General features: G+C 48.5%; 1 protein-coding gene across 2 annotated transcripts in view; it reads right to left on the bottom strand.

The window, feature by feature from the left end:
* Window positions 1-24,690, bottom strand: part of APBB1 (amyloid beta precursor protein binding family B member 1) — a 218,342-nt gene that overhangs the window by 81,425 nt on the left and 112,227 nt on the right. For both annotated transcript variants that reach the window (XM_029601910.1, XM_029601912.1), the window contains 2 exons: window positions 6,326-6,382; window positions 2,912-2,997 (listed from right to left, as the gene is read on the bottom strand). In XM_029601910.1, coding sequence (XP_029457770.1) covers window positions 2,912-2,997; window positions 6,326-6,382 — 143 coding nt within the window. The remainder of the gene's footprint in view (window positions 1-2,911; window positions 2,998-6,325; window positions 6,383-24,690) is intronic.

The following is a 24,690-nucleotide window of genomic DNA, read 5'->3' as shown; positions in this document are numbered from 1 at the left end:
GACAGTGAGACAATTCGAGCTAGGTTCTCCCAGTTTTATCAGGAGTTATATGCCACTAGGCAAGATATGTCTATCTGATATAGTACATTATCTAAAGGATCTAAATCATCCCCTATTAAACCAGAGCAAGAAACTTTAAATAAAAATATATCAAAGAATGAAATCCTCCAGGTGATCAAAGAATTGAAAGTGGGGAAGGCACCCGGGCTCAACGGGTTCTCAGTAGGATTCTGTAAACAATTCCAATCCCTGGTGGCACGGCCTCTCTCACAGGCATTTAATGATGTGTTAGCATCAGGTACCATAGCTGCTGAAGCTACCAGAGTAGGCATAACAGTATTGCCGAAACCCAGGCGCGATGCGACCCTATGTGGTTCTTACAGGCCAATTTCATTTATCAATTTGGACCTAAAAATAGTAGCAAAAATTTTAGCCAACAGGGTACGAGGTGTGGTCACGGCTTTAATACACCCAGATCAAACAGGGTTCATGCCGGGTCGTATCGCAGCTGATGTCAGGTGAGTGATCAATTTGATATGGAGGGCGCAGAATTCTGCATCTACTGTGAGCCCTGCTCACAGTAGATGCAGAAAAGGCTTTCGATCTGGTCCACTGGGATTATGCATTTCTTTTACTGGAAAAATTGGGTTTCGGGGGTAATTTTTCTACTTGGATTTGTAAGTTTTAATGCAACCCCAGTGCCCGCATAAAAGTCAATGGAGGATATTCAGAGGCTTTCCCGATAGGCCGAGGTACTAGGCAGGGTTGTCCTTTTCTCTGCTACTCTTTGCCTTATACCTTGAACCCTTGGCAACTAAAATTCAGAACAACAAAGAAATTCGGGGCATAGCTCTAGGTGACCAGGAATAAAAATTATCTATGTTTGCTGACAACTGGCATTTAACTGATAGCCAGATACTCTACTGAAACGTGATATTTCCTCCATTAAATGTGGGAGAGAGGAGGCTGGAGTGGACATAGGGGAAGCAGATAAATATTGAAGAGAATAGGAGATAGGGAGGAACCTTGAGGAACGCCAGAGGGAATTATGTACGGATCGGATGAATGATTATCTATATTAATTTGTTGTGTACAACCAGAGAGAAAGGAAGAAAACCACTGTAAAACTGTAACAGAAATTCCTATGGATTCTAAACCGGAAATAAGAATCTGATGATCTACAGTATTGAATGCCGCAGAGATGTCTAGAAAAACTATAATATAGTCTATGTTCGAATCGACCCTCGGAATTATTAGGAAAGGAATGGTGAATAAAACAGAAAATGTCATAATGCCTCTTTAACGCTCCATGGTGAGTCCGCACCTTGAATACTGTGTACAATTCTGGTCGCCACATCTCAAAAATGATATAGTTGCAGTGGAGAAGGTACAGAGAAGGGCAACCAAAATGATAAGGGGAATGGAAGAGCTCCCCTATGAGGAAAGACTAAAGAGGTTAGGACTGTTCAGCTTGGAGAAGAGACGACTGAGGGGGGATATGATAGAGGTCTTTAAGATCATGAGAGGTCTTGAACAAGTAGATGTGAATCGGTTATTTACACTTTCAGATAATAGAATGACTAGGGGGCATCCCATGAAGTTAGCAAGTAGCACATTTAAGACTAATCGGAGAAAATTCTTTTTCACTCAACGCACAATAAAGCTCTGGAATTTGTTGCCAGAGGATGTGGTTAGTGCAGTTAGTGTAGCTGGGTTTAAAAAAGTTTGGATAAGTTCTTGGAGGAGAAGTCCATTAACTGCTATTAATCAAATTGACTTAGGGAATAGCCACTGCTATTACTTTTATCAGAGCATGGGATCTACTTAGTGTTTGGCTACTTGCCAGGTACTTGTAGCCTGGATTGGCCTCTGTTGGAAACAGGATGCTGGGCTTGATGGACCGTTGGTCTGACCCAGTATGGCAATTTCTTATGTTCTTATTGGGAGCATCCCAATTTTTATTTTATGATTTTTTTTATTTTTTGGAAAAAGAAAAATGGAGGAATGTGTCTTAGCTCTGTCAGGACTAACAAATAACCAAGGAGAAACAGGAGATGGTTCTCATGGTGAAGGGCAAATCACTACTAAATTTCATAGTAATATAGTAAATGCCGACACATAAAGAGCAAAATGTCTCATCCAGTTTTTCCAGTGGAGAATCATCCACTTTGGGTAGATGGCATATGAACTTCATGTATGCCACTTAACACCAACTCCCCCTCTCCCATGTCTTTTACCTGACCTCTTACCCTTTTTCCCTACCACTGCTCTCCATCTCTGACCCAAGCATGTCCAAAATCAGGTAAAGTGCTGGCCTTCACCACCTCCACTAATAGATTATTTCAGGTCTTGCCAGCTTCAACTCTGCTTCTTTACAAGAGCAAAACAATAGCCAAAACCCAAGCCCCTTTCTGGCTTATTATCGTTTTGTCATAATCTGTACAGCTACCAAGGTTAACAAGGCTATTGTAAAAACAAATCCCCCCCCCCCCCCCCCCACAACCTTCTTAGATGCACAATGCAGACACACTACTGCCTTGGGTTGTAACCATTGCTCGGTGCAGTTTCCCCTCTCCTCTGGCCAGTAAGAATTCTCTTGTGTTTATCCCATGCTTTTTTGAATTCCACCACTTCTTGCAAGGAAAGCATTCAAGGAACCCACCATCTTTTCTGTGACAAAAGAAGGTTTCCTGATATTGTTCCAGAGACTACTCCCTTGAAGTTTCATATCAAGAGCCCTTGTTCTAGAACTTCCTTTCATTTTTTATGAGGTCACTATCTCAGTTCTACAAGCAGAAGCAATCCACGTGGTACTGACTGGCATTAGGACAATGCTTCACACTATATTCACTGTCACTGTACAAGATGTGCTGTCAAAGGGCTACACTGTCCCACTTCCTACTCCCCTCACCTGATCTTCAGAGACTCATAGTGTAGGGTTGCTTCTTCAACATCCTTCTGACAGGACTCTGCGATTATCTCTGCCGATCGGAGGTCCTAAAAAACAGAAAGACATTACAGATGGGGGCAAACACCATAGTAATCAAAGCAGGAAGAACTCCCTCAGCATACACATGAAAGAGGAAGAGAGATTTACACATGGGAGACATTCCGCAGTATTTACATGAAGGACAACAGGATATCAGTCCTCACAAGAATGCAGCAGCATCTGATGGAGCCCAGCCCAGAACTTTTATGTCAAAGTTTTGAGAACTTCAACTGTGCCTCCCTGCAATTAGGCCATGTATCCATGTAGGGCACCCATGTAGGCGTCAACTCTAAAAGAAGGTGAGCAGATTTTGTGAAAGCTGGCATTCTGCTGTCCTTGAAGAATACTCGTTACAGTAAGCAACTCTTTCTCTGAGAACAAGGGTGGCAGTCCTCACACGTATGGAATCCCTAACTAGACACTGCCCTGAACAAAAAGAGAAGGAAGACAGACAATGCCAAAGGGCACAAAACCACAACTGCTTTTGTTGGCCACAGCCTTTTTTTCTTTTATATAGTTTTCTTGTAAAGAGGCAGTCAGGAACAAACATAACTGGTCTTAGGAGGAATGGCTTTGGGATTTCTGCCTTAAAAGATTCCACAGGGCAGACTGGTCAAACCTACTGTCGTGTCAGGAGGCCCTGTCAAACAAAAGTGAAATGTGAATGTGTGAAGAAAGCTCCACTTTGCAGATCTCCTCCATGAAGATTGATCTTAAGTGGGCTACCAACGCTGCCATGGCTCTGACACAATGAGGTAGATTTTCCACTTTGTGCGCGCGCTTCCCGGCATGAGCATGGTGGAAAGTCCATGGGCCACACACACATGCGCTCCAGATTTTATAATCCGCGGGCACATGTGCAGGCAGCGCACACCAGGCCGGGGGGGGGGGGGGGGGGAACTTCTGCAATTTCTGCGCGGCAACACTTTCCGGTCTTCCCCAATTCCTTACCCCCTACCTAACTTCCCTTCCCCTCTCTTCCCCAACCCCTAAACCCTACCTTTTTCTTTTTTTCTTCTTTGTTTCACAACTTACTTCAACTCCTGTGCTGAAGTAAATTGTGTGCGCCGACAGCCAGGTCTTCAGGACAGGCAAACAATGGCACTATCCCGGCCCGCCCGCCCAGAACATGTCCCTTCGAAGAGGCGTTGCGGGCTCATCCTCGGGTCCCCGAGGTGGCACGGTGCCCTGCACCGACATCGATGTAGAATTCCTCAGGCTACCGGGGGGCACCAGAGGATGGGGTCTCCGGTGGCTGGTGCCGCTTCGATGACAGCTCAGCAGCCGTCGATGCCGCTCCGGAACCAGAACTGTGACGAGACAGCGATTGGTGCCAGTGATTCCAGGATTGCTTCCGATGCTTGGCCCGGTCTTACCCCGGCACCGAGGAGGTCAACGACCCCAAGGTCTGGGGGAGGGGAGAGACCACCGAGGATCAATCTTTCTCCCCCCGATCCTTGGGGGAGCTCGCTAGAGGGGGTCGTGAGAGGGAGAGATGGAGATGCGATCCTGGGGCATCGAAGAAACTGATGATTTAAGGGTCTCAAAAAGTTTCTCCATTTGGTCGAGGTGCGCACGACGCCCCTTGGGTGTCATCTGATCACACAGACGGCACCCACGGACATCGTGCCAGGCCCCCAGGTAGAGGACACAAACCTTATGCTGATCCTTGATGGACATGGTCCGCGGGCACTGGGGGAACCAACGAAAACTCGTCAATGCTATGTAAAAGACACAGCATGTGGTCAATGGCCGACGGGCACCAGGCGGTGAAGTCGGGAATCTACCGCAAAATTGAGGAAAAAGGACCTACCGTACCAGGAGGGCACCGACCGCGAAGGGGGACCCGATGAGGAATTGAAGGCAACTTGAAAAAACTAGAGGAAAAGAATCGAAAAGTTGGAGCTCCGCGGACCGCAAGGCAACTGCATCGTGGAACAGAAGAGACTGAAGGGGGACCTCGCATGGACGAGCGGATAGTAGCAGCTGGGCATGCTCAGTCTGCTGGCCAACATTTCTAGAAACTTTTATCAAAGTTTTCTGTGCTGGGCTGCATTGGAAGATATCACCCAAATGTGAGGACTACCATCCTGCTTGTCCTATGAGAATTAAGGTGCCCAGAGAAGCTATCTTGTACTTTTCTTTTGTTAGAAATTTGGTGAAGGTCCTTAGATCTAGGATGGGTCAGACTCCCTCTATTTTCTTTGGTGGAACAGGTTTGACTGCATTGGTCTCTTAAGAGGGAAGAGATCTCCTTCTGATGTAACTCCTGATGCAGCGACTTCCCCTAGCAGAAGCTGAAGACCGATTTGGAAGGACACCCCACAGATGTAATCCATACATTATTTTTATGATCCTGAGGACCCACAAGTCTGAAGTTACATTGGGCCAACAATTTACGAAAAACTTCACCTGCTTCCGACAAGGAAGCCCTCCAGAACAGGATGGTATCCAGGCTATGGTCTCTGATTCTGGTCACCGCAACTCAAAAACGATATACGGAAGTTGCGATGGAGAAGTTACAGAGAGGGGCGGTCAAGATGATAGAGGGGAAGGAACAGCTCCCTATTATGAAGGGCTAGGGAGGTTATGGCTGTTCATCTTGGGGAAGAAATGGCTGAGGGGGGATATGGTAGAAGTATTTAAAATCAAGAAAGGTCTAGAATGGGTAGATGTGAATCAGTTATTTACTGTTTCAGATAATAGAAAGACTAGGGGGCACTCCATGAAATTAGCATGGGGCACATTTAAAACTAATCAGAGAAAAGTTTTTCACTCAACGCACAATTAAACTCTGGAATTTGTTGCCAGAGGATGTGGTTAGTGCAGGTAGTGTAGCTGGGTTTAAAAAAAGGATTGGATAAGTTCTTGGACGAGAAGTCCATTACCTGCTATTGACTTAGATAATAACCACTGCTATTACCAGCAACGGTAACATGGAATAGACTTAGTTTTTGGGTACTTGCCATGATCTTGTAGCCTGGATTGGCCTCTGTTGGAAACAGGATACTGGGCTTGTTGGACCCTTGGTCTGACTCAGTATGGCATGTTCTTATGAGATCCAGTCAAAACCCCATCCCAGGTTTTGGCTAGTATGACAGCTGTAACTTAGGGGCCCTCTATTGCCTTGGGTAGGCACAAGGGGCCTTTGTGCATGGGACAAAGGGAGCAGAGGATAACTCCTCCTTTGATGGAAGATGTGCTTCCTCTGCCCCATATTCAGATTCCTCCTGACAAAGAAGGGCATATCTGGAAGTAGTGGATGAGATTTCATTGATATCTTGAGACCCTGCCATCCTGAAAAAGAAACAGTAGGAAAGACTCTAGGACTCTTACCTTCCAAAGCTCTCCATCATCATATCGCTCCCCATGACCGAATCCTGTCCATGTTAGCTGCAGGACGACAGAATTGAGACTTGTGAGATTTTTTTTTTTATGACAGCTCAAGATTATATTGTATTTGCACCTGAAGGTAACTTAGTCATTCATTTCCTTTATTATTCTTATAAAGTGCCTACTGGCTTTAAATTCAGATCACCCAAAGTGGTACACAAAAGATTAAAAATACAATATAATAAACAAAACATCTAATGTGTCATGCATACTGCAATTACAAATCAACGTAACATCCCACCATGGGCAGAATGGTCTACCAGGAATGCCCGTACATCCCTCAACACCACCCTCCAAACTCATTGGGACTGCCTGGCAGCCCAGACATTTCTTACAGAATACTTGCAGATACAGAGGTCTTGTTAGCAGCTGCGGTGACCCACCAGACTCCTCTTTCAGTCTTTCCCTAAGACAGACGTCTGGCAGCTCGGGTACTGCAGAAAACTGAGCTCTTTGTAGGCTGTGATGGCTTTTACTAAGCCAACCTAAGATCAATCCAAAGATGGAGGATATTTGTCTTCCAAATCACAAGCACTACAAGAGAGTTCATAACCTTTTCCCTAAAAATTACACCAGCAAGGCGCGCACACCCAGTACCCCAGGGAACATCCACCTCTCCCCAGCAGAGCTTGTCTTCCCCTCTGTTAAGTGCTGTGTTCTCTCTTGAACTCAATCTCTCCAGAAACCCTTTCTTCCTCCACAAGTGCTACTCTCCCCCCTGGGAAACACAAAAAGAAAATGACAGCAAACATCCCTCAGTTATACACACTCCCCCACACACATCTACATCCCTCTTATTCCTACAACACTCCCCCCAACATGCATACAGACCCTACATCCCTTCCAGAAAGCAGGGAAAAGAACGGACAGGGCTTCTCAATTCACATTCCCACACATCCACACTGCACAACCACAGACATAGCCATAACCCCAAAACCAAATGCACCACAACTCCTCTTTCACATGCAAGCCTATCACACATTACCTGCAAAGATCCTCCACCCAGAAAGCCTTCCCCATACTTCTCAGACAACCTCAAACACAAAATTCCCAAACATACACACAAACCCCACCCAGAAACAACCCCATACTCACTCCCTCACAACCACTGCTACTACTTACACATAGCCATACTAAAAAAAAAAAAGCACACCCCATATCCCTGATACACACACAGTCCCCCAATACTTTACCAACCCACCCACACACACATCCATCCCCCAGGTACACCTGAACCATGCAACCCACCCCTCCACCTCCTCAATGGTCGACCCCCCACCCCGTCCGAAGAGCCACCCCCGCCAATGTCTCCCTCCTAATATTAACTTGGAAATCCTCTCTCTCGTTACTCTTTTCCCCTTGATCTCCCCCCTCCCAACCCATCCCTTTTCTCCCTGCCAACATCCCCTCTCCTTCATTTTCCCATTCACCCATTTCGTTTCTGTACATAATTCCATTGGTTAGTCACTTCCTGTTACCATATATGTTTACTGTATAAAGCCTGTTGCTATATTATTTCCCTTATGTGTTACTTGTAAAGCCTGTTGCTGCATTATTGTTACATGTAAACCGAGGTGACGATACGAACGTGCCGCAGAATACAAAAAGAAGAAGTGATTGAAGAATGTTGGCCACTTGATACAAAGAATTGTAGAGAAACATCCCCTGAAGAAGATTGTTTTCTACAATCGAAACATGATTCATGTCGGGATTCTATTAATTGATATCTGATAAAGCATGGGCTAAGTATTCCTCTCTCAAAAAAGTTTTTCAAAAAAAGTTTTTCAATTTTTAAATTTGGTGGGAAGTATATTCTTTGTTTCAAATTTAATCCTTTTTTAGGGAAGTTTGGGTAAAATATTGTGGCAAAAAGTAAGAAATTGTAATAAAGTTTAATATTAACATGAGCAATTGACGATAGATGATTACATATTACTCTGCTTTGTAAGCTGATTAAGGCTTGCGGCCCATTGCGAGGCGAGAGGCCGCGGATTGAAATTTCAAAGCAAAGACCGTTTATGATATCGTCATTTGCTTTTAATTAGTTGAAGGTTTGTGGATTGGTCTATTGATCCTTTTCCCTCTCTTTTTTGTTTTGATTATATTAGAGAGGTGTTCTGCTTCTTTGTCTGCAGAATATAAAAATACATAAATAAAGTACACACAGCCCTATATCCCTCAATACACTCTCCCACGTATAACCCACTAATATCGCCATCATACACCCATATCCTCCATGCCTCCCAAACACACCCACACCAACCCCTTTGATAAATCTATGTCGGAAAGCATTCCCGAAGCCATGCTTCTGCACCTCTGAAAAAGCCATTATGCAGAGCATCTTGCCTTACTCCTCCTTTTTTTTAGTTAGAACTTAAGAACCTAAGCCGTGCCATACTGGGTCAGACCAAGGGTCCATCAAGCCCAGCATCCTGTTTCCAACAGTGGCCAGTCCAGGCCATAAGAACCTGGCAATTACCCAAACAGATAGATCACAAGCTACTATTGCTTATTAATTACCATAATAGTAGTTTACAGATTTTTCCTCTAGGAACTTATCCAAACCGTTTTAAACCCAGTTACACTAACTGCTGTAACCACATCTTGTGGCAATGAATTCCAGAGCTTAACCATGCGCTGAGGTAAAAAGAATTTTCTTCAATTTGTTTTAAATGAGCTACTTGCTGACTTCATGGAGTGCCTCATGGTCCTTCTATTATCTGAGAGAGTAAATAATACGTGCACTCGTTTTTCCCGAATTAGACAATATCAACGAAATTGCCTAATTCAGAATGGTTGGGGAGAACCGAAAAATGATTTAATTTTTTCTGAAATTTCGGAAAAATTCATTTTTGAGTTAGTGTGCGCTAACTCCCAATAGTGCGCACTAACTCTACTGAAAATCAGGGCCCCTGAAAAAAAACAACCCCTGAACCACAGGAAAAAAAATTCCCAAGGGGGAGCCCCAAAATGAAGCCCGACACGAAATTTTTACCAGAAGCACATCTCTAGTAAATAATCGATTTAACATTAATTTGCTCATATCCTTTCATGATTTTGTAGACTTCCATCATATCCCCCCTCAGTCATCTCTTCTCCAAACTTCTTTAGCCTTTCCTCATAGGGCAGCCGTATCTTTTTTGAGATGCGGCGATCAGAATTGTACACAGTATTCAAGGTGCGACTTCACCATGCAGTGATACAGAGGCATTATGACATCCTCTGTTTTATTTTCTATTCCCTTTTTAATAATTCCTAACGTTCTGTTTGCTTTTTTGATCACCACAGCACACTGGGCCGATGATTTCAATGTATTATTCATTATGACACCTAGATCTCTTTCTTGGGTGGTAGCTCCTAACATGGAACCTAACATCGTGTAACTACAGCAAGGGTTATCTTTCCCTATATGCATCACCTTGCACTTAGCCACGTTAAATTTCATCTGCCATTTGGATGCCCAATCTTATTTATTTATTAACTTTTCTATACCGACGTTCCTGTATAAAATACATATCACATCGCTTTACAATGCAACAGAAAATTTGCTAGGGGGCGATACAATGAACAAGGGATACAATAAACAGTGGCGGAGGGGTAATAAACTTTACAAGAAACAGCTGAATTGAGAACTGAACAAAGAAAAACAATGAACTGCATAATTTGCATAGTGCGATACAAGGAACGAGGGGTATGCTTAACTGTAGCGAGGGGATTATCAAATCTTTATAAATTATTATTTATAATATCAGAGTTGAGAACAGATAGGATCCTAGATTGAAGCGTTGTGCGATTAGCATTGGAATGCAATAAGGCCAAGTGACAGGGCCCAGCCAAAAAAGGTCTTAAGTGAACCTTACAATACCAAAATTTCAATAAACTTACAGAACTGAATGATATAGCTTAAGTGATATAGGGGAGTCTTCCAGTCTTGCAAGGTCATCTTGCAATTCATTACAATCAGCTTGAGATTTAATTACCGGTACTCTGAATAATTTTGTATCATCCGCAAATTTGATCACCTCACTCGTCATACCCCTTTCCAGATCATTTATATATATATTAAAAAACACCGGTCCAAGTACAGATCCCTGAGGCACTCCGCTGTTTGCCTTTTCCCACTGTGAAAACGGACCATTTAATCCTACTCTCCTTTCCTGTCTTTTAACCAATTTACACTCCACAAAAGGACATCACCTTCTATTCCATGACTTTTAAGTTTTCTTAGAAGCCTCTCATGAGGGACTTTGTCAAACGCCTTCTGAAAATCCAAATACACATCTTCCGGTTCACCTTTGTCCAAATGTTTATTCACCCCTTCAAAAAACTGAGGGAGATTTGTGAAGCAAGACTTCCCTTGGGTAAATCCATGTTGGCTGTCTCCCATCACACCATGTCTATCTAAATGTTTTGTGATCTTATTCTTTATAACTGTTTCCATGATTTTTCCCAGCACCGAAGTCAGGCTCACCGGTCTATAGTTTCCCGAATCACCCCTGGATCCCTTTTTAAATATAGGGTTTATATTGGTCATCTGCCAGTCTTCAGGTACATTGGATGATTTCAATAATAGGTTACAAATTAATAGAAATAGTTCTGAATTTTCTTTTTTTTTTTGTTTTCAGAACCCCAGGGTGTATACCATCCGATCCAGGTGATTTACTACTCTTCAGTTTGTTAATCAGGCCTACCACATCTTCCAGGTTCACCGTGATTTGGTTCAGTTGATTTGAATCATCACCCATGAAAATCTTCTCTGGAACGGATACCTCTCCAACATCCTCTTCAGTAAACACCAAAGCAAAGAAACTATTTCATCTTTCCGCAATGGCCTTATCTTCTCTAAGTGCCCCTTTAACCCCTTGATCATCCAATGGTCCAACCGACTTCCTTGCGGGCTTTCTGCTTCGTATATATTTTTAAAAGTTTTGGTGAGTTTTTGCCTCTAAGGCCAACTTCTTTTCAAATTCTCTCTTAGCCTGTGTTATCAATGTCTTACATTTAACTTGCCAATGCTTATTTTTTTTTTTCCTATTTTCTTCTAACGGATCCTTCTTCCAATTTTTGAATAAAGATCTTCTGGCTAAAATAGCCTCTTTCACTTCACCTTTTAACCATGCCGGTAATCGTTTTGCCTTAAGAACATAAGAAAATGCCATACTGGGTCAGACCAAGGGTCCATCAAGCCCAGCATCCTGTTTCCAACAGTGGCCAATCCAGGCCATAAGAACCTGGCAAGTACCCCAAAACTAAGTCTATTTCATGTTACCATTGCTAATGGCAGTGGCTATTCTCTAAGTGAACTTAATAGCAGGTAATGGACTTCTCCTCCAAGAACTTATCCAATCCTTTTTTAAACACAGCACTAACCACATCCTCTGGCAACAAATTCCAGAGTTTAATTGTGCATTGAGTAAAAAAGAACTTTCTCCGATTAGTTTTAAATGTGCCCAATGCTAACTTCATGAAGTGCCCTATCCGAAAGAGTAAATAACCGATTCACATCTACCCATTCTAGACCTCTCATGATTTTAAACACTTCTATCATATCCCCCCTCAGCCGTCTCTTCTCCAAGCTGAAAAGTCCTAACCTCTTTAGTCTTTCCTCATAGGGGAGCTGTTCCATTCCCCTTATCATTTTGGTTGCCCTTCTCTGTACCTTCTCCATCACAATTATCTTTTTTGAGATGTGGCGACCTTCCTTCCACCTTTCCTAATGTGTGGATGGGGTTTTTTTTGGTTTTTTTTAAACAATGTCCACACCTGTTGCACACTTTTTACCTTTGTAGCTGCACCTGTCAATTTTTTTCTATTTATCTCATTTTATCAAAATTTCCCTTTTGAAAGTTGAGCGCTAGAGCTGTGGATTAACTTACTGTCCCCCTTCCAGTCATTAATTCAAATTTGATCATATTATTTATTTATTTATTTATATTCTTTTATATACCGAAGTATAGCTTAGTGCCTTCACCCCGGTTTACAGCGAAACAACATCATACAGAGAACGAGTTATACAACTTCATACAGAGAACGATTTATAAAACTTCGTACAGAGAACTAGTACGAGTTCTATGTTAAGGATAATTATAGATAATAAATATAACAAATCGGCAAGAAGCAGATTAGAACAAGTTATCAGTAGGCAACATATAACTTAAGTATATATATATATATATATATATATACATGATCACTATTGCCAAGCAGCCCCATCACAGTTACCTCTTTCCCCAAATCCTGCGCTCCACTGAGAATTAGATCTAAAATTGCTCCCTCTCTCGATGGTTCCTGAGCTAATTGTTCCATAAAACTGTATTTTATTCCATCCACGAACATTCTCTCTCTACCATGTCCTGATGTTATATTAACCCAATCAATATTGGGGTAATTGAAATCTCTATTACTGAACTACCAATTTGGTTAGCTTCCCTAATTTCTCTTAGCATTTCACTGTCCATTTTACCATCTTGACCAGGTGGATGGTAGTATACTCCTACCACTATTCTCTTCCCTAAGACACAAGGGATTTCTACCGATAAAGATCTGATTGTGCATTTAGTCTCATGCAGGATGTTTATCCTGTTGGACTCTATGCCATCCCGGACATAAAGCGCCACACCTCCTCCCGAGTGCTCCTCTCTGTCATTGCGATATAATTTGTACCCTGGTATAGCACTGTCCCATTGGTTATCCTCTTTCCACCATGTCTCTGAGATGCCAATTAAGTCTATGTCATCATTCACTGCTATACATTCTAATTCTCCCATCTTACTTCTTAGACTTCTGGCATTAGCATACAAACATTTCAAAGTTTGTTTTTTGTTTGTATTTTCATTCTGCTTTTTAATTGATAGGGATAAGTTGGAATTTTTTAGCTCAGGTGAGTTTTTAGTTACAAGCACTTGGACTACTTTTCTAATTATTGGAACCTCACTGTCGGGATGCCCTAATTCTAATGCATCATTAGTATCCTTTGAAGATACCTCTCTCCGAACCATGCGCTGCTGAGCGGCTGTCGGCTTTCCCCTTTGTTCTAGTTTAAAAGCTGCTCTATCTCCTTTTTAAAGGTTAGCGCCAGCAGTCTGGTTCCACCCTGGTTAAGGTGGAGCCCATCCCTTCGGAACAGACTCCCCCTTCCCCAAAAGGTTCCCCAGTTCCTAACAAAACTGAATCCCTCTTCCTTGCACCCTTGTCTCATCCACGCATTGAGACTCCGGAGCTCTGCCTGCCTCTGGTGACCTACGCGTGGAACAGGGAGCATTTCAGAGAATGCCACCCTGGAGGTTCTGGATTTAAGCTTTCTACCTAAGATCCTAAATTTGGCTTCCAGAACCTCCCTCCCACATTTTCCTATGAAGTTGGTGCCCACGTGTACCACGACAGCCGACTGTTCCCCAGTACTGCCTAAATCCTCTTTTCATCTCTGATCAGTGCAATGAAAATCTGCCCCCATATGACATTTATACAGGCAAAGCTCCCACCCCTCCTCCACTTTCTGTGCTCCAGTTGCATCTTTTCAGGTTTGTGCAGTATTATCCCATCTCTTACCCTTCCCATTTGTATTTGCAGTCGGAACTTCCTCCAGGTATGTGTGGTAGAGTCAGAGTTCATCTCCCCTGCCCAAATTCATGCGATATAGTCAGAGTTCTACCTTTACCCCAAATTTCTGTCACAGCATCCCATGATAGAATCAGAGCTCTTCCATCCCCTGGTAATGATGAAAGTCATGCTCCTCCCTCCCAAGGTTATAGGGAGGGAGGAGCATGGTATAGACAGAGCGCCTCCTCTGAGGTTTACTGTGGTTAACTCAGAGCCCCCACGCCTAAGATGACTGAGGTACAGGCAGATCTCTCCCCGCCCCGGGATCCTGTGGTACAGGCAGATCTCTCCCCGCCCCGGGATCCTGTGGTACAGGCAGCTCTCTCCCCGCCCCGGGCTCCTGTGGTACAGGCAGATCTCTCCCCGCCCCGGGATCCTGTGGTACAGGCAGAGCTCTCCCCGCCCCGGGCTCCTGTGGTACAGGCAGAGCTCTCCCCGCCCCGGGCTCCTGTGGTACAGGCAGCTCTCTCCCCGCCCCGGGCTCCTGTGGTACAGGCAGAGCTCTCCCCGCCCCGGGCTCCTGAGGTACAGGCAGAGCTCTCCCCGCCCCGGGCTCCTGAGGTACAGGCAGATCTCTCCCCGCCCCGGGCTCCTGAGGTACAGGCAGAGCTCTCCCCGCCCCGGGCTCCTGTGGTACAGGCAGAGCTCTCCCCGCCCCGGGCTCCTGAGGTACAGGCAGATCTCTCCCCGCCCCGGGCTCCTGTGGTACAGGCAGAGCTCTCCCCGCCCCGGGCTCCTGTGGTACAGGCAGAGCTCTCCCCGCCCCGGGCTCCTGTGGTACAGGCAGAGCTCTCCCCGCCCCGGCTCCTGTGGTACAGGCAGAGCTCTCCCCGCCCCGGGCTCCTGAGGTACAGGCAGAGCTCTCCCCAACCCGGGCTCCTGAGGTACAGGCAGAGCTCTCCCCAACCCGGGCTCCTGTGGTACAGGCAGAGCTCTCCCCAACCCGGGCTCCTGAGGTACAGGCAGAGCTCTCCCCAACCCGGGCTCCTGAGGTACAGGCAGAGCTCTCCCCGCCCCGGGCTCCTGTGGTACAGGCAGAGCTCTCCCCGCCCCGGGCTCCTGTGGTACAGGCAGATCTCTCCCCGCCCCGGGCTCCTGAGGTACAGGCAGAGCTCTCCCCAACCCGGGCTCCTGAGGTACAGGCAGATCTCTCCCCGCCCCAGGCTCCTGTGGTACAGGCAGATCTCTCCCCGCCCCGGGCTCCTGTGGTACAGGCAGATCTCTCCCCGCCCCGGGCTCCTGAGGTACAGGCAGATCTCTCCCCAACCCGGGCTCCTGAGGTACAGGCAGATCTCTCCCCGCCCCGGGCTCCTGAGGTACAGGCAGCTCTCTCCCCGCCCCGGGCTCCTGAGGTACAGGCAGATCTCTCCCCGCCCCGGGATCCTGTGGTACAGGCAGAGCTCTCCCCGCCCCGGGCTCCTGTGGTACAGGCAGAGCTCTCCCCGCCCCGGGCTCCTGTGGTACAGGCAGCTCTCTCCCCGCCCCGGGCTCCTGTGGTACAGGCAGAGCTCTCCCCGCCCCGGGCTCCTGAGGTACAGGCAGAGCTCTCCCCGCCCCGGGCTCCTGAGGTACAGGCAGATCTCTCCCCGCCCCGGGCTCCTGAGGTACAGGCAGAGCTCTCCCCGCCCCGGGCTCCTGTGGTACAGGCAGAGCTCTCCCCGCCCCGGGCTCCTGAGGTACAGGCAGATCTCTCCCCGCCCCGGGCTCCTGTGGTACAGGCAGAGCTCTCCCCGCCCCGGGCTCCTGTGGTACAGGCAGAGCTCTCCCCGCCCCGGGCTCCTGTGGTACAGGCAGAGCTCTCCCCGCCCCGGGCTCCTGAGGTACAGGCAGATCTCTCCCCGCCCCGGGCTCCTGAGGTACAGGCAGAGCTCTCCCCAACCCGGGCTCCTGAGGTACAGGCAGAGCTCTCCCCAACCCGGGCTCCTGTGGTACAGGCAGAGCTCTCCCCAACCCGGGCTCCTGAGGTACAGGCAGAGCTCTCCCCAATCCGGGCTCCTGAGGTACAGGCAGAGCTCTCCCCGCCCCGGGCTCCTGTGGTACAGGCAGAGCTCTCCCCGCCCCGGGCTCCTGTGGTACAGGCAGATCTCTCCCCGCCCCGGGCTCCTGAGGTACAGGCAGAGCTCTCCCCAACCCGGGCTCCTGAGGTACAGGCAGATCTCTCCCCGCCCCGGGCTCCTGTGGTACAGGCAGATCTCTCCCCGCCCCGGGCTCCTGTGGTACAGGCAGATCTCTCCCCGCCCCGGGCTCCTGAGGTACAGGCAGATCTCTCCCCGCCCCGGGCTCCTGAGGTACAGGCAGATCTCTCCCCGCCCCGGGCTCCTGAGGTACAGGCAGAGCTCTCCCCGCCCCGGGCTCCTGTGGTACAGGCAGAGCTCTCCCCAACCCGGGCTCCTGAGGTACAGGCAGAGCTCTCCCCAATCCGGGCTCCTGAGGTACAGGCAGAGCTCTCCCCGCCCCGGGCTCCTGTGGTACAGGCAGAGCTCTCCCCGCCCCGGGCTCCTGTGGTACAGGCAGATCTCTCCCCGCCCCGGGCTCCTGAGGTACAGGCAGAGCTCTCCCCAACCCGGGCTCCTGAGGTACAGGCAGATCTCTCCCCGCCCCGGGCTCCTGTGGTACAGGCAGATCTCTCCCCGCCCCGGGCTCCTGTGGTACAGGCAGATCTCTCCCCGCCCCGGGCTCCTGAGGTACAGGCAGATCTCTCCCCGCCCCGGGCTCCTGAGGTACAGGCAGATCTCTCCCCGCCCCGGGCTCCTGAGGTACAGGCAGAGCTCTCCCCGCCCCGGGCTCCTGTGGTACAGGCAGAGCTCTCCCCGCCCCGGGCTCCTGTGGTACAGGCAGAGCTCTCCCCGCCCCGGGCTCCTGTGGTACAGGCAGAGCTCTCCCCGCCCCGGGCTCCTGTGGTACAGGCAGAGCTCTCCCCGCCCCGGGCTCCTGTGGTACAGGCAGATCTCTCCCCGCCCCGGGCTCCTGTGGTACAGGCAGAGCTCTCCCCGCCCCGGGCTCCTGTGGTACAGGCAGAGCTCTCCCCGCCCCGGGCTCCTGTGGTACAGGCAGCTCTCTCCCCGCCCCGGGCTCCTGAGGTACAGGCAGCTCTCTCCCCGCCCCGGGCTCCTGTGGTACAGGCAGCTCTCTCCCCATCCCGGGCTCCTGTGGTACAGGCAGCTCTCTCCCCGCCCCGGGCTCCTGTGGTACAGGCAGCTCTCTCCCCGCCCCGGGCTCCTGAGGTACAGGCAGCTCTCTCCCCGCCCCGGGCTCCTGTGGTACAGGCAGCTCTCTCCCCGCCCCGGGCTCCTGTGGTACAGGCAGCTCTCTCCCCGCCCCGGGCTCCTGAGGTACAGGCAGAGCTCTCCCCGCCCCGGGCTCCTGTGGTACAGGCAGCTCTCTCCCCGCCCCGGGCTCCTGTGGTACAGGCAGAGCTCTCCCCGCCCCGGGCTCCTGAGGTACAGGCAGAGCTCTCCCCGCCCCGGGCTCCTGTGGTACAGGCAGAGCTCTCCCCGCCCCGGGCTCCTGTGGTACAGGCAGAGCTCTCCCCGCCCCGGGCTCCTGTGGTACAGGCAGATCTCTCCCCGCCCCGGGCTCCTGTGGTACAGGCAGCTCTCTCCCCGCCCCGGGCTCCTGTGGTACAGGCAGAGCTCTCCCCGCCCCGGGCTCATGTGGTACAGGCAGAGCTCTCCCCGCCCCGGGCTCCTGTGGTACAGGCAGAGCTCTCCCCGCCCCGGGCTCCTGAGGTACAGGCAGAGCTCTCCCCGCCCCGGGCTCCTGAGGTACAGGCAGAGCTCTCCCCGCCCCGGGCTCCTGAGGTACAGGCAGATCTCTCCCCGCCCCGGGCTCCTGAGGTACAGGCAGAGCTCTCCCCGCCCCGGGCTCCTGTGGTACAGGCAGATCTCTCCCCGCCCCGGGCTCCTGAGGTACAGGCAGATCTCTCCCCGCCCCGGGCTCCTGAGGTACAGGCAGAGCTCTCCCCGCCCCGGGCTCCTGTGGTACAGGCAGATCTCTCCCCGCCCCGGGCTCCTGAGGTACAGGCAGAGCTCTCCCCGCCCCGGGCTCCTGAGGTACAGGCAGAGCTCTCCCCGCCCCGGGCTCCTGAGGTACAGGCAGAGCTCTCCCCGCCCCGGGCTCCTGAGGTACAGGCAGAGCTCTCCCCGCCCCGGGCTCCTGTGGTACAGGCAGACCTCTCCCCGCCCCGGGCCCCTGAGGTACAGGCAGAGCTCTCCCCGCCCCGGGCTCCTGAGGTACAGGCAGAGCTCTCCCCGCCCCGGGCTCCTGAGGTACAGGCAGAGCTCTCCCCGCCCCGGGCTCCTGTGGTACAGGCAGCTCTCTCCCCGCCCCGGGCTCCTGTGGTACAGGCAGAGCTCTCCCCGCCCCGGGCTCCTGTGGTACAGGCAGAGCTCTCCCCGCCCCGGGCTCCTGTGGTACAGGCAGAGCTCTCCCCGCCCCGGGCTCCTGAGGTACAGGCAGAGCTCTCCCCGCCCCGGGCTCCTGAGGTACAGGCAGAGCTCTCCCCGCCCCGGGCTCCTGAGGTACAGGCAGAGCTCTCCCCGCCCCGGGATCCTGTGGTACAGGCAGATCTCTCCCCGCCCCGGGCTCCTGAGGTACAGGCAGAGCTCTCCCCGCCCGGGATCCTGTGGTACAGGCAGATCTCTCCCCGCCCCGGGCTCCTGAGGTACAGGCAGACCTCTCCCCGCCCCGGGCTCCTGATGTACAGGCAGATCTCTCCCCGCCCCGGGCTCCTGTGGTACAGGCAGAGCTCTCCCCGCCCCGGGCTCCTGTGGTACAGGCAGAGCTCTCCCCGCCCTGGGCTCCTGTGGTACAGGCAGATCTCTCCCTGTCCCAGGCTCCTGTGGTACAGGCAGAGCTGTCCCAGTCCCAGAGCTTTTCCCTCTGATCAGAAACATCCCCATTTCTGCAGAAATAGGCGAGTCAGTCATTTCTCCCACTTGGGAGTTCTCACTTCAGTTCCTGTTTCTCTCCTATACCTTGTAGTATTTCTGCATAACGCCTCAGAGCAACAGCACGCAGCCCCGATCACAGACAGGAGAGTAGGTCTTCTTTTTCTTAAAGGAGCTGAACATTTTGCTGAGTGTTACTAAGAAGCCCTAAGTCTCTAATGGTTTGCAGAGTGGTCTGGGTTTCCCGGGATGCTGCATCCACCCCGCCCATTATGCTCTGAAGCAGTTTAAGTATGGTCAGATGGATGAGAGCTGTCTGGCTTTCACTGCCACATCACTCTCCTTATTGAGGCCAAAATCAATAAAACTCACGGAAAATGGATGACTCAGCAATTCCAAAGAAGCAGAAATGGCTGTGTAAGTGGTGGGATAGAGGTCACTGTACCAGCTTCAATCTCATCCTCTGCAAGAACTAAATACTAGGAAACCCCAGAAGCCAAGATGGAGATAAAAAGCATATCCAAGGCATTAGGAAAAGAGGGGAAGAGTGTAAAGCCACCACTGCCCTGCTGGTGTGTCAGGGAGAGGGAGGAGGAAGACAGCAGAAACACCCAAGATCATCATTTCATTTACACTAAAATAAAATATCAGTGGAGGTCAGATTAGGCAACAGAGATCCTCATCCCCAGGACTGAAATGAAATGATTTAGAAATCAAATGCCTGCTGAATTTAGATGATCACATTACCCTCTACCCCAGGTCTACCAGAGAACCTAAATCTGCTGGAGACTTACTACAAATCATAGGGGATTTGGTACAAGAGGTAACAACTGTACGAGGGAGGAGTGACAGACTCAAGGGGAGCAAAAGCACCTGGACCAGATGGTACACTGAAAGAATTAAAAATGAAATTATAGATTACTAGTAATTTGTTACCTATCATTCAAATCATCTATTGTACCTGAAGACTGGAGGGTGGCTAATGTAATGGCAAATTTTTTAAATGGATCCAGGGGTGATCCAGGACACTACAGGCCAGTGCCAGGAAAAATCATAGAAAATATTCTGAAAAAACAACCATAGAACATATAGAAATACATGATTTAATGGGACACAGCCACATGGATTTGCACAAGAGAAGTCTTGCCTCACCAACTGGCTACATTGTTTTTGAAGGGTTTAATAAACATGCAGATAATGACAAACCGGTCAATGCAGTATATTTGGATTTTCAGAAGTCATCTGACCTAGTTTCTCATGAGAGACTCCTGAGAAAATTTAAAAAATCATGGGCTAGGAGGCAAGGTTGAATTAGATCTTACCTGCTAATTGTATTTCCAGTCTTCACGGTGGGTTTTGTCCTCCTATCAGCAAATGGAAGCAGAATTCCAGACTCATCCCTCGGACGTCCCTCCCTATATGGGGCTAGTGCAGCAGGGAAGAGGTCAGATCTTACTCAAGCTGGTCCCCCCTTCTCTTCCCAGGACTTTCCAATTTCCTCTATTGTTTGCTAGAGAATATAATTTCCCTCCTGTTTTCTGTTTAACATAAAGTAATACCTCTAGCTCCCTTAAATGGGGGGGGGGGGGGGGGTAATAATTTGAGAACTAAATGCAAACAAAAAAGGGTGTGTCCACATTAACTGAAATAACCCCTGCAAGGTGGCAGTATTCCTGTTTTCTAGCCCTGCTAGGCTCTGCTATTCTTCTACATTTTCTGCACCTTTCCTTATTCTTGGGCTGGGATCTGGACTGGTCTGTCAGGACTTGAGGAAAGAAAATTAGCAGATGAGATCTAATTGAACCTTCCACTTTGTCAGGAAGTATTTCTTCACAGAGAGGGTGGTGGATGCCTGGAACGCCCTTCTGGAGGAAATGGTGAAGACCAAAACTGTGAAGGATTTCAAAGGGGCGTGGGATAAACACTGTGGATCCATAAAGAGTGATAATTAATCCTGTTAATTGAACCTCGGTATATAAAAGCTATAAATAAATAAATAAATAAAGCCTGGAGGATGGGAATGAATAGAAGAGGTATGGGGGTGGCTTGCGGGAATGACTGCTACTACCTGGTGATTAATACCCTTATTCAATAAACATTTACATGGTTAATAAGACTCCAACATTGCTCTATGCTTCAACGGCAAGAGGAAATGTGGAAAAGAGGATTTCATTCAGGCAACAACCAACAAGGTAGCACAGACTGGGTAAACAAATAAGCATGGGAGTAACTTGCTTGTTGCGGCGGTTACTACCCCAAATGAATTAAGCCTGATACTTCACTTTCAATGCATAACCAGCGTAAATCTCTGCTTCAACAGCAGGGGGAATGAAGAAAAGAGGATTTACATTCAGACAACAACCAACAAGGATTGAATTGCACAGTCTGGGTAAACAAATAAGCGTGGGAGTAGCTTGCTTGTTGCAGCGATTGCTACCCCGAACCAATTTAAACCTATTACTTCACTTGGAAAGCATATCCAGCGCAGCTCACTGCTTCAACGGCAGGGGGAATGAAGAAATAGGATTTACATCCAGCCAACATCTAACAAGGCATTGATCTGAGCAGTACGAGTATACAAACATCAGGGTAACTTGCTCAATATGACGGTTATTACCCTCAAACATTAAGCCTTATACTTCACTTTGATACAGCTCCAACACCATCAATGGCAGGAGTGGAAGGAAATTAGAATCAAAAAGCTACCAATAAGGGCCCTGAACTCAGCGGTCGGAATAACAGATAAGTATGAGAAAATAAGTGTGAAAGCTTGCTGGGCAGACTGGATGGGCCTATTGGTCTTCATCTGCCGTCATTTCTATGTTTCTATGTCCTGCCAGACCAGTCTTGCATGACATAGGGATGTATCTGAGCTGAGAGAAAGCCCAGAACTGCTTCCAGGACTCCCATACCAAATTTAGTTTCCTCTCTCTCCTAAAGGTGCAGTTTTGTGAAAGTATTCACTGATGCCCACGCAGCTGTTCTACAGGTGTCAATTGGTGCTACTGACCTATATTCTGCCCAGATTGCCGCTTGTACCCTTGTGGAGTGGGCCCTTACTTCTTTAAGCACTGCCTTTCCATTTATTAAAAGCTATGGCTTCTCCGTGATCCACCTTGTGATAAAAGCTTTTGAGATGAATACCTTGATTTTCTGAAGTCACTGGCAACCTCCAAGAATCTTAGAAGGGCTCTCCTAACATCTAAATAATACAGCTTGTTGCCGCATTCTGGTTAAGAAATAGTCTGGTTAAGACGATATTCTGTTACCACCTTTGGAAGGAATGAAGCCTGATCATTACCTTTTCTCTTGTAAAAGAGAGGAACGGCTCGTGACATGAGAGGGCTTGTAATTCAGAAATTCTCCTTGTTGACAAAATTGCTACCACAAAGGCCATTTTTAGCATTAAGTCCTTCAATTGAATTTTATTGAGGGTTCAAAAGGCGCATTAGATAGCTGTGATGAGTGGCATGAAAGTAAGCCCTTATTTCGTAGACAAACCTATGAAGCCTACGCTGACAGTTGGTGAACATGCCCTGATGCGAGACAGACTGGAGCTTCGCCTATACCAGCTGCCTCCCCCGCAGGTTGAGCCCTTAGGTTCTGGCAGCCAGCAGGACTTAGATGAGTCCCTAGAGCGGTGGAGTGTGCAAGAATCCAGAGGCATGCTGGGGTCAGGACAGGCAGCAGACTAGAGAGACGAGCAACAGGCCAATGGTCGGGATACGTGGCAGACAGAGTACAATGCAAGGAGTCAGGTCCAGGCGACAGCAAACAAAGACATGTCCAATACAAGAGGTCAAGTCCATGCAGCAGGCAGTCGTGATCAGTTCCAATGCAGGAGGTCAGGTCAAGGATGGATGAACATACACAAGAGACACTGGACGAGACTTGGATGAGGAGACAATGCTAGACGATGCAGGCTGGGTAAGGCAAGCCTGGACAAGGAACACAGGACAATCAGGAACAACACGCAATACTTCTTAGGCAGTTGACCTGTTGCTGAGGTGCCAAGTGAGCATTCACAAAGTGTTTAAAAGGCTCTGGGGCCTGACATCATCAGAGTGTGCCTTAAGCAGTTTCCCAACGCGGGTCCTAGATATTGTGCATGGATGGCGCCCAAGCAGCCTGATGGCAGTTCTCCAGCCGAGCGAGAGTTCTAACAAGGTCCTGCTGCAGGAGAGAGGTGTAGCAGCTTCCAGGCTGCATCAAGAGCCGGAGTATAGTGGGGATGCTGGTCGCGAGCAGGTCCCATGACCAGCGAACATAACAATAGTGACTTCAAGACTAAATTCAAATCTCACGAATGCACCAAGGGGTCTCTCACTATGTCTGGTTGTACTGCTATAGAGGTTCCCTTAATCTGCCCCCTGTAGCACATGACTGCTGCAAATTGGACTCTTACAGGCCAATACTGTAAAGTGCACTAGCTGAGTGCACTGTTTTATTTTATTTTATTTATTTATTTATTTGAAAGTTTTTGTATACCGACATTCATTAAGAAAACATCACATCGGTTTCCATGGAACAATAATTAGCCAACAGGGCTTTACAATGAACCTGATAAGATAAACTAGGGAGGGGAGAGGAGGGAGGGGGCGGGGGAGGAGGGGGGGTGGGATTAGGGTGTGAGGGAGAAGAAGGTTATGCTGTACAAATAGGTTAACATAAAACATAGTTACATACAATTATAATTAGCGTACAAGATAATTATAGTTAATACAAATATAGATAATGTACAAGTATTGATAAAGTACATAGAGTACTCGGAGGAGAGAGTAAGGAGAGGGGTATTTGGTGGGGGACCTAGGAGGGGTAAAGGAAAGAAGGTGGGGTGGGAATAGTGGGCTCATGAGTAGGATCGGGCGAACAAGAGTAGGGTCGGACTCATGAGAAGGATCGGGTTTATGAGTAGGATCGGGCGAACAAGAGTAGGGTCGGGCTCATGAGAAGGATCGGGTTTATGAGTAGGATCGGGCGAACAAGAGTAGGGTCGGGCTCATGAGAAGGATCGGGTTTATGAGTAGGATCGGGCGAACAGCCAGGTCTTGAGGTTCTGTCTGAATTTCTTAGTGCAGGTTTCAAGGCGAAGGTGGGTGGGCATAGAATTCCATAGGGAGGGTCCAGCTAGGGATAACGCACGTTGTTTGGTGGTTGTTAGATGGAAGAGTTTGGGAGAAGGTGTGTTAATGTTTGCAGTGTAGGGTGCTCTGGTAGGTCTGGAAGAGGAGCGTAAATGTAGATATTCTGAGAAACAGAGCATGTCTGGATTGTTTTACCCACAGTTGGATGCGCATACACTATCCCTTATACAGTAAGGGTTTAGCATGTCAAAAACATGTATCCAACCTCTCCCCCCTCGAAACTAATAGCAGTCATCACATGCAAATGCATGCTAATGAGCGCTATTAGTTATTTACCCGGGATACTGAAAGAAAAAAAAAAGGTGCAGCCAATCCACACATTTTAGGCTCAGAAGCTAACGCCCGCTCAAAGGCACTCGTCAATTTCTGAGCAGCCCGAAAAAGTGTACAGAAAAGCAGAAAATACTGCTTTTCTGTACACCCTCCGGCTTAATATCCTAGCAATATTAAGTCAGAGGAACCGAAAATGGAAAAAAAAAAAAAAATTTTTTTTTTTTTAAATGTGTTGGCCATTCATGTTAGGAAAATGGACTCTCAATTTTACTGGTGTCCGGTTTTCTAACCCAGGCCTGTCACCTGGTTCGGAAAACCGACACTCGTAAAATTGAGCATCGGTTTTCTGAACTCGTTGACAGCTACTTCTCCTGGGACAAGGAGGCGCTAAGGGGGGGCCTCC

The sequence above is a fragment of the Rhinatrema bivittatum genome, chromosome 5, assembly GCF_901001135.1.
Source record: "Rhinatrema bivittatum chromosome 5, aRhiBiv1.1, whole genome shotgun sequence".
NCBI classification, from domain to species: domain Eukaryota; kingdom Metazoa; phylum Chordata; class Amphibia; order Gymnophiona; family Rhinatrematidae; genus Rhinatrema; species Rhinatrema bivittatum.
Note: the sequence above shows the minus strand (reverse complement) of the source record. Positions and strands in the feature narration are given on the sequence as shown.